This window comes from Neolamprologus multifasciatus, chromosome 23 (genome assembly GCF_963576455.1).
Source record: "Neolamprologus multifasciatus chromosome 23, fNeoMul1.2, whole genome shotgun sequence".
Classification (NCBI taxonomy): Eukaryota; Metazoa; Chordata; class Actinopteri; order Cichliformes; family Cichlidae; genus Neolamprologus; species Neolamprologus multifasciatus.
The window spans coordinates 40,524,319-40,534,529 of NC_140460.1; the positions used below are offsets into that span (position 1 = coordinate 40,524,319).

The 10,211-nt window shown below is 42.3% G+C and overlaps 1 protein-coding gene across 2 annotated transcripts; it reads right to left on the minus strand.

The window, feature by feature from the left end:
• Nucleotides 1-3,407: 3,407 nt before the first annotated feature.
• Nucleotides 3,408-8,592, minus strand: LOC146492345 (dynein axonemal heavy chain 5-like). Of its 2 annotated transcripts, XR_014872320.1 has the most exons (5): nucleotides 8,522-8,592; nucleotides 8,295-8,393; nucleotides 7,412-7,598; nucleotides 6,206-7,196; nucleotides 3,408-5,958 (listed from the first exon to the last, which is right to left on the minus strand). XR_014872320.1 is itself a non-coding variant. In XM_085151104.1 (4 exons), exons 2-4 carry the CDS (start codon nucleotides 8,319-8,321, stop codon nucleotides 7,027-7,029), a joined length of 384 nt encoding a protein of 127 aa, XP_085007230.1. In that variant the 5' UTR covers nucleotides 8,322-8,393; nucleotides 8,522-8,592; the 3' UTR covers nucleotides 3,408-7,026. The 2 variants fall into 2 exon arrangements, 1 of the variants encoding a protein (XP_085007230.1); XM_085151104.1 differs by having other exon boundaries at nucleotides 3,408-7,196.
• Nucleotides 8,593-10,211: the final 1,619 nt, after the last annotated feature.

Genomic DNA, 10,211 nt, shown 5'->3' on the forward strand with positions numbered 1-10,211 from the left:
TTAACAAAGTTTATTTTTATTTCTACATTTTTTATTAGATTTCTATCAAACAAAATGAAGTCTGTGTTGTGGACAAACAGTTGTGTCCACATTAACTCTCACCTCTGTCTCAGAATGACTCACAGTAAAATGAGTCAAATCTCCGTCTGAGGTTATATATATATTCTGAATGAATGAAAATGAATAAAAGATCAAGGTTATGGCTCTGAATATGACAAGTATTTCTCAAAAGGCTTCATGCTATTGATTTTTTCCACCCTTCTCCTCGTGTCCCACCACATATGAGAGCAGACGAGGTGAGGAAGAGACACGAAGAGACAGGAGTCAAAATGAGACGTCCTTCTTTCAAATCTCATGTTAAAGTGATGTCAGTGAAATGATGTTTGACTCAACTGCATCACAAACAGTTTTGTTAAAGCTCCACTAAACCTACATGTTCATGATCTCAGATATATCAGTGTTCATGATCTTTTTAAAAGAAATTAGATGATATTAGATTGACGGCAGTGATTTTGGAGTTTGTTTTCACTTCTAACATCGTATCTACAGTTTTTGTCCTCCTGTGACATTTAAGGTCAGATGAAAACCATCTGTGTTGGGCAAACTGACGCTCCTCTGCTGCCCCCTACTGGCTGTTGTCTTTTAATGAGCGATGTCAGTGATGTGCAGGGCATATACTAACTGGCCACTTTCTTAGATTTTCCTTCAAAACGGTCTTAATTCTTCCTGGAATAGATTCAACACGGTCCTGAAACATTCAGAGTTAAGTTCATGCTTTAATAGTCACTGAAGGTTGATCCCTGACAGTGTAAGTGGTGACTGACAACAATAGAAGTCTAGTTCACTGAAGTACACAGATTTACAACACGAGGGTCAGTGAAGGCAAAGCCAGAAGTGAGAAAACTGTTCCTCTCTATGAAACCTTTAAGTTTTGATGTCTGGGTTTCAAAATGCTTTCTTAAGTTTTAAAACCCATTTTGTTAGCCATTCTTTCTCCTTTGTTTTTAAGCACTCGGACCACTAGAGGACACTTTATTAGAAACATGCTGCTTTGAGATGTTAGTTGAGAGATTGGAGGTATTCTTACGGTATTGTTTTCCTTTACTTGAAAAAACTCAATATTTATTTGCATCTTTGCAGGCAAACATGACATTCACCAACACTTTAATCCATCCATCTAATTTCTTCTACTTATCGGCTGAGCAGAGAGGCCCAGACCTCCAGCCTTTTCCTCCAGTGCATTCAGAGTAATACTGAGGTGTTCCCAGGCCAGCTGAGAAACCAAAGAAATCTACATTCCAGTTTGTAATAAACTAAACACCAAAGAAGAAAATCAAAACCACTAAACTCAAATATTTTGTTAAATACAAAAGCTCTTTTAATTAAAGAAAATACACATTCTCCCCCTTCAGCAGGAAGTGGTGTGGTCCAGTCATCCCCTCTATGTATATAAGTGCTTTAGACCCTGACTAGTACCTACCATTGGTACGTAAGATACAGGCAGAACAAACAAAGATTAGTCAAAATCAAACCAAAAATAAGAAAAGAATTGGTATAAATACATAAGTACACTAAATGTGCAGCCTTACAACTAGAACAAATCCCCAGGTCCCCAGGAAAGAAAATTGTAAATGTAAAATAATAAAATAAATATTCTTCTGTTGCAATAACAAAGTATAACATAAATTATTATGTAGCAATTACAAAAGAATATCCAGTAATGTCCCTGCCTACAATTAAACACATTCACTTACTGAAAATCGGGGGCATCTGCTGTGGCAAATGGGTGCAAGCCTTTGACCACAAACTTAGTCACTGCTCGCTGACATTCGTCTATCCTGCCTGAAAGGAGACGCTACCGGTAGACTGCAGCAAGAACTGCCAGCATCTGAGCCAGACTCTGTCTGTCTCATCATGGTCATCTAAACGCACAGTAATGGCAGGTTTTGTAATAAGGCAGATCGCGCTAACATAATATGCACTGTTAGTTGATTATTTACCTGCCGCATTAACGGGAGAGGACGTGCAAACGTTACCGCTGCTGCTGGGTTGAGATTCACGAGTCCGGAGCGGAATTAAAAACACGACATTCATTTAAGGTCATCGCGTGTTTTGTGAGCAAATGCTTTTGCAGATTCGTAGTGTTTCCTCCCTTAAATGAAATATCTACTTTGCAAGTATTGCAAGTTGCCCTGTTGTCATCCATTCTCGTAAAGTAAAACCAAACTTCTGAGAGTTTGAGCCGCTTAGGCGCCGTGTTTCCTGCCAGGTAAGTTGAAACAGTGGGAACCGGTTCTCAACAAGAACCGGTTTTCGATACCCATTCCTACTCTGCATCTTTCACGTGATTCAGTTTATTGTGAAAGGTTTACGTGGAAAATAAACAAGCGGACACGCGATGGTTTTACCGTCGTTGTTGCTAACGACAACGCATAAAAACAGGCGCTTGTCCGTCCGTAGTGTGGTTATATTAAATATAAGAGAAAGAGAACTTTAAGAAATGAATATAGCCGCTACAGTGACATCAAAACATGAACAAATATTGTAAACAGTTTATTTTGCGACACCACGAAACAAACGATAGCGTAAAATGAAACGATAGATGTTTTTATATCATCATCCGATACATATCGTTATATCGAACAGCCCTAATCAATACAGTTTTCAAAAAATGCTTCTCTGTGCAGAATCGGTTTAAAAACATAAACAGCTGTTGATGCTGCTTGTCTGTGATTTGGACATCATATCTTCTTCTTTGGCTTGGAAGGAAGTTGGTTTGGAAACATATTTGGCGATGCTTCATCTTCTGCTTTGCAACTGTGTGGGATTTAAAAACCTGTCCATGATGCTGGCAGTGTCCAAGCATGTTGTTGTTTTTAAGTTCATATCCCCCCTGCAACGGCTCTGAAAACATGTGTTCTAACAGCAGCAGTACTGAGCTCAGTCTCAGAGAGATGCAGATGCAGTTTGCATGTAACTACACGCAGCCTTCCTCTTTCTCTCGCACCTCTCTCCCTCCTTCTTGTGGAGCAGCTCTCTCTCTCTCTCTCTCTGCTACACAACTGCACGCACACACGCGCACACACACAACAGAAGAAAGGAGAACTGGAAAGCCGAAGACTTGTTCGGACCGGACTGACTAGATTCCCAAGCGGTGACGTGGTGGATATTCATCATCATTTGCCCTCCTGTCCACCTTTGATAGTTTACACTCATTCTCTTGTGCCCTTATTTGCCTTTACACCACATAAAGGGGGGGGGGGGGGGGGGGGGATTAATTTGATGCTACAAGTGCCTAAAGCAGGTGCCCGAGAGGATCACATATGGAGAATGATGTATGGCCACATCTGCGCATCTCGTTTAGTAGCAGCCTTGGATGAATAGACTGTTGTGTTGCTTTAAGAGGCCCCATAGGCAGATTAGCTCTTCTAGTCCAAGACAAAGCTCAGATTATAGAGGCAGTGCCATTTCACATCCTCTGAACACCCACAGTCCCGCACAACTCCTACAGATTAAGCTGTGATGAAGCTCCACGGTGATGATGATGATGCTCCCGTGCGCACACTCTCCAAAAGGTTTATCGACCCAAAGTGACCCACAGGAACATTTTATTACTAACAGTCATGGAGGTCATGCTGAGCAGGGAGGGGATGATACGGATCAATAGCACTGTAGTGTAACATGGGTAAAAAAAAGCCATGAGGGGAGATCAGGTAGAGAACATGAAGGTCCAGTCACACTAAATGATTCATTTTTACCAACAAGTGCTTTAAAGAGAGCTCCTGCTTGGCACAAACACCTGTGTGCCTTCAGAGACTCAACTTCCATCAAATATTTGTTTTTAATGAAGGCACAAGTGCATAGGCAGCAGTCTGTGTTCAGAAAAACCCAAAACATTTGATTCAAATTTAGAACAAAAACACCACAGTGGGAGGGAAACAGAGAAACTGGCTTCTTTTTTCCACTATAACTGTGTTTACAGGCCGTTCCAGTCTTTATCTGTCTCACACACTCGACCAAATAACAAACACAAAATAAAAAAGAACATCTCACATAAATAAATACAGAAATAATCCAAAAGTAGCTATATTAGTAGTGAAACAAACAAGAAAAGCATTTAAAAACCAAACGTGTAAAATCAGTCAGTGCGTGATTACATTGCTCCGCCCATCAAAAAGTGACCTGTGTGAATATCAGCATCTCATTTATAGGACTGATGAATGTTGGTTGGAACATTTGTAGTCCAATCATACTTCACAGACATCTTTAATCCTTCACTGAGTCAGGCTGTTGTTCTCACAAGCCTCAAACTCTCCACCATCATTCCTGTGCTGAAGTAGTCGTGTCCCTCCTGCATGAAGGACGACTGTCCGGTCCCACTCACCTCCATCATTATGAAGAGCTTTGAACAGTTCGTCATGCATCAAATCAAAACTTCCCTCCAACCTGGATCCATGTCAGTCACATACCGCTCAAACCGCTCGACCGATGATGCCATTTCAACTGCCCTCTTATTCAGCCCTCACACATCTGGACACTCATACGTTAGAATGATGTTCACAGACTTCAGCGTTCAACACCATCTTTCCCCAGCAACTCGTTCACAAACTGGATCTGCTGGGCATCAGCACCTCGCTGTGTAACTGGCTGCTGGATGTCCTGAGAGGAAGACGGCAGACAGGTCGGCAGCAACACCTCCAGCACAAGAACACTGAACACAGGCTCCCCAAGGATGTGTGTCGAGCCCCTTCTCTTCACTCTGCCTCTCATTTCTTATCATTTTCAGTGTTTTAAAAGGTGAAGTGTTCAAAAGAACAACAGCACCTGATCTCTGCTGAGCTGTTAAAGAGCTCTTCTTTTAGGATGTGATGATAAGACAGCACACAAACTTACAATTACATGATAATAACACATTTGTAATACACAACATTTGGCTTGTAATTGGTGACATCTGTAACACCACATTTGTGATTGAGACCTTTTGAGGTCAACATGGTGACTGAGGACAACGGGTCCTGCAGAGTCAGTAGTTTCTATTCAGCTGTTTTGTTTTTCATGTCTTCTCCTCCATCATCAGTTATCAGGAGAGCAGACAGTCAAAGTGCAAGAATTCAAAGAAACACAGAGATTCTCCTTACAGAGCAGACACAGCACAGATGTTTCCTTCATCGTCCTTCTCACTCATTTCAGCTTCTTTTCATTTCTGTCACTGACACCAAGTAAAGCCGCCCTCTTCCTCTGAGCACCAGCTTTTCTATTATTACAAAGAAGAAGAAACCATTAAAACACCAAAGCACAAACACACTGTGGAGCCTTTTTTGTTTTCTTAACACACTTTGACAGAAACTGAAAGCACAAAGCTGCTCCACAAACACAGGATTAAGAAAAGAAGAAGATTTCTGTCAGGAAGCATATCTGGAATAATATTCAGGCCCAATCTGACACACAGACCATAATAATAAAAGTGGAGAATGATCAGAATCATTTCAGAATTTTCAAATAAATCAAGATTCAGTTTTGGCAGCAGAGCACAGGGATGCACATGAGACTGAAAATCAAGTCTTCTGTATCTTTGTAAGTCCTGTGACTGTCTGGCAGTCGGTGACCTTCACCTCTGATGAAAAACTGAAATGAGATCTTTTCTCAGCTGATTTTAAAAAAGAAATGTGAGTAATGATCCAATCAATCATTGTTATTGTTGGCCAATACTGTGAAGACCAAACTAGGATTCACGTAAACACTGAGATTCAAAGTATAATTCAATGATTATTGTCATACAGGCTAAATGACAGATAGTATTTTTCTATTTTGTATCGTATGTTATTCTGTTTATCGGATTCTATTGTTTCCCCTTGAAATCTCCTCCAGTTTGCGCTGATCCAGGACGTCACAGGTCTTGGATTCAGTTGTGGAGACGATGGTCTGGTAGCGAACACAGATCTTCTCCACGCCCTCCACCTGAAACACACCTGAGCTCAGTTTGAATCCGTCTCATTTCTGGAAAATAGACTTTTGACACGATTAATAAATAATAAAAGGAGGAAATACATTTATACAAAATCATTACAAATGTCCATTCATCACTGTAGCTTTGCATCGACTTTAATTCCACCATTTTTATATTATAAATGTCTTATTCTAATTATTATTGTGCATTGATGAATATCTGATGGAGTCACTTGTTTCTAATCTGACAATCATCCACCTTCATGCTCTGCAGAGCAGCCAGGCTCTCCAGCGTGGACGCCATGTCGGCCATCTTCTCCAGACGGCGGCAGAAAGAGTCAAACTTCCCAAAGATGTAGTTCTCACTGAAAACACGCACACACGTGTGTAAAGGTTAGCGTGACGCTGCTGACACGCTCTGACTCAGAGTCAGTTACTGATCAGCTGAAGTCAAACTGTCTGTTCTCAGGGTTTTCTCTCAGTTTGTCTCTGACGCTGTGGAAGCTTCACTGATACACACACACACACACACACACACACACACACACACACACACACACACACACACACACACACACACACACACACACACGCACAGTGTTGATGTTGTACTTGCACATAAACCTCTACATTGGACTCTGATGTGTCGCGCCATACCTGCCACCTACTGGTCAGCCAGTGTAAGTGCACAAAACATTTCTTCAAACCAAGATGGAAAAATACATGTTTAAAAAAATGAAGTTCAAAAATCTTTGTTCATCCCTAAAGATGAATAAAAATACTAAAGAATAAATCCTGATTGATGTCGTCATAATTCCTGCATGAAAGGGTTAAAAACTATTCTACAAACAAACAAACATGAATATTTTGGAACATTTCAACTTTAAAGAGCAGAAAGAGAAAGAACAGAAAGTTATATTGTGTAAAAGTGGTTTTGTCCTGAAGTCTCAGAGTGGAGACTAAACTGTTGCAGGTCTGAGGAGCTTCTGTCCACAGACGTCAGATCATGTTTGATAAACTGAGTTTAAAGTGAAACCTGTAAATGCTGACGCTACAGGAGATCCAGCTGAGAGGACGCGTCTACCTGTTGAAGGTCACCGTGCGGCTCTTCCAGAGCTCCAGCTCTGCCGACGGCCCGACGTCGTCGGCCTCTTTCCTCATCTGCTCGCTCTCCGTCAGCACCTGCTTGATTTGATTGGTCCACAGGGTCGACACCTCCTCCAGACGCTCCACCAGCTCACTGTTATTGGCTGAGAGCGAAACACACGAGTTCCTCTAAACACACGTGAACACGGACTCATTATTTCAAAGAAGCCATCGTCTCAGGTCAGATGCTTCCTTCAGCTTCCACAGATAAACTGGTTTGATTTAGCTGAGAGTTGATTTTTAAAGCTTTAAATGATGTTTCCTGTATTTCCAACAGTCTTATTGTTTGTGTGAGATGTGAACAGCTTGAGCTTCATACCTGCTGCTCTGTAGTCTGCAGGGCTGCTCAGCTGGCTGATGGCGTCAGGAAGCTCCACGTGCTGCAGCTGCAACTTTCTCTCCATGTTCAGTCGGGCTGAGCTCAGATTACTGACAAACTGATCCACCGAGGACAGGAAGGACCGGACGTGTGGACACGAGGCGCCGTCCTGCACAGAGCCCCACGACTGGGTCAAAGGTCAGCAATAACAACAAAGGTTAATGTGTTTCCTGTTTCACTTTTTACCTTATTCACAGCCAAAAGCATCAGGAGGAGCACTGCACACAAATCAGACTTTTCATGGATCATTATGTAACAGCTGCTCTACAGTCAAAGCCCACAAAGAGAAACCAGCAGGTACAGATAAGCCCAAGGTGTGGCCTCCAGTAACACTGTGAGGAACCTTGGAGTCATGTTTGACCAGGACATGTCCTTCAACGCACATATTAAACACATATGTAAGACTGCTTTCTTCCATTTGTGCAACATCTCTAAAGTTAGAAATATCCTGTCTCAGAGTGACGCTGAAAAACTAGTTCCTGCATTTATTACTTCCAGGCTGGACGACTGTAATTCATTATTATCAGGAAGTCCTAAAAACTCCCTGAAAAGCCTTCAGTTGATCCAAAATGCTGCAGCAAGAGTCCTGACAGGGACTAGAAACAGCAGATTTCTCCTACACTGGCTTCTCTTCACAGGATTGACCCCTCATGGCTGCCCCTCCCTGCCCCTTTCTTTGCTTTCAGTCTCTTCCTGTTTAAAGAGAGTTCTTCCTTCCCACCATCAACAAAGTCTTCATATATGGTGTCATGTGATCACTGGAAGCTTGAAACATCTCCCTTCTTGTGCTCAGTGAAAGCCTGAATGGATGGAGGTGTTTTACCTGCTGCGACCTGAGAGCAGGTAACATGATGTGAGTCAGCAGAGTTTCCAGACTGTTCAGGACGCCGCCGCTGCAGTCCAACACGCCAAAGTTCACTTCCTGGAAACATCAGGTTGCACCGAGAAGATCAGAATGATTGGCTGCATCCATGTCACAGGTCAACCAATGACGGTCTGTGCAGTTTGTTACAGTTGCAGGTGAGGAGGTGACCCAGACCAGTTACTGACCTGCTGCACGTTAGCGGTGGTTATGGCCTTCTCAGTGGTTCTCAGGAAGAACAGACATTTCCCCAGTAAAGGCTGGAAACTACAGAACGTGATGGAGTTCAGATTCCTTTAACGTGACGCAGACAGAGCACTTCCTCTGCACTCTGTCACCAAAGTTCACCATGCAAAGGAAAACCTTTCATGGGCTTTAAAGACGGGGTGGTTGGAGAGCTCTGCAGGCTGCTCGTTACCAGTGATGGGAGTAACGGCACTACTTTTTTCAGTAAAGAGTAATCTAATTACTATTCCTATCGTTACAACGCCGTTACAGTTACTAACAAGAAAATGTGGGTGTCGTTACTATGTTTCAACAAACAGACGGTTGAAGCTGTGTTCAGCTTCCAGCAGCTTATATCAGCTGCAGGAAGTAGCTGTAAGTAATCTGGGCGCTGCAGCTTTAAGCAGCTGTGCTCCCGCAGACAGACCATCACTTTTTGGCACAACAGCTGGAGCTCAGGGGGCAAAACAATCGCATGAGTGCTGCTGTTTGACTGAGGAAGAATAAAGGAGTCGTGGTCAATCACATGACCACTTACAGACAAAGCAACAAGGCTGATATATACCAGTTTATAAACTGTGTTGATAGGCCAGTAAAACCAGAGTCATGATGAACAATATATACGCGTGTTTGTTCCTCAATAGTTTCATGTTTCCTGTCTGAGGACAGCAGCGAGCACCTCTCTGCTTATGAGCTGCTGTCAGACCTGCAGGTATCAGGCTGTGATCTTCTCCTTTATACTGGACACTAATGATTATTTTGCAGTGGCTCAAATAATTTGTGTGGCGTCTTATTGAAGAACAGCTGATTGTTCTGGAAATCAGTTTAATGTTATTTAAAAAAAGGGTAAAAGGTAAATGGCTGCAAATAACTTTGTTGTTTGCAAAACTTGTGTGCATAATTTTCAAATTTATATTACATTTAAAGTTATGAAAATGATTCGTTAAACATGTTCGTGGTTGTTACAGTAAAAATATAACTTTTATGTTTTCTGTCTGATTTTAGATCAGTTGTGTTAATACAGTTTGTCAAAATGAAAACATACGTGTAGATTCAGACACGTGAGGTTGTGCTGAAAAGAATGAGACCAAACAAGGCAAAGTAAATAATTTTTAAAGGTAAATGTAGAGGAAACATCAACAGTTGTCACGGCTGGGGCAGCAGTCGTGTGGTGGAATGAATGAGGACCCGAGATGCAGACGGCGGTGGAGATGCGAGTGGAGATTTATTTACAGTGACAATAACAAAGGTGAGGGAAGAAGCGAACATCAAGCTAAACTGGGAAAAACTAACAGACAAAGCAGAAAACATGAGGGCAGCAGGGAAACACAGAGATGACACGAAGAAGGCAGAGAGACGTGGAGACACACCGATGGACACGGAGACACACAGAGTCATGCAGACGACGCCATCACAGGCAGACACACACTATAAATACACACGAGGTAATGAGGGGATGACACACAGGAGGGGAGCACAGCTGAACGACAAGACGAGACACAAACCTTCAAAGTAAAACAGGAAACACACAGACTGTTTTACAACACAAGGACACGAACAGAGCACAGAGGACAGACACAGGCAGGGCTGAGAAAACACGGAAGCACTAAACATAAGAACCAAACCCTAAGAACTAAAACAAAATCAGAATAA

What these genes read in the sequence shown, in the direction of transcription:
- LOC146492345 (XM_085151104.1), bottom strand. Translation starts at nt 8,321, where the DNA reads ATGTTACCTGCTCTCAGGTCGCAGCAG. An exon ending in CTGCTCTCAGGTCGCAGCAG is followed by an intron (nt 7,599 to 8,294) that starts GTAAAACACCTC and finishes CCTTTGACCCAG; the next exon opens with TCGTGGGGCTCTGTGCAGGA. An exon ending in TGCAGACTACAGAGCAGCAG is followed by an intron (nt 7,197 to 7,411) that starts GTATGAAGCTCA and finishes TTTCGCTCTCAG; the next exon opens with CCAATAACAGTGAGCTGGTG.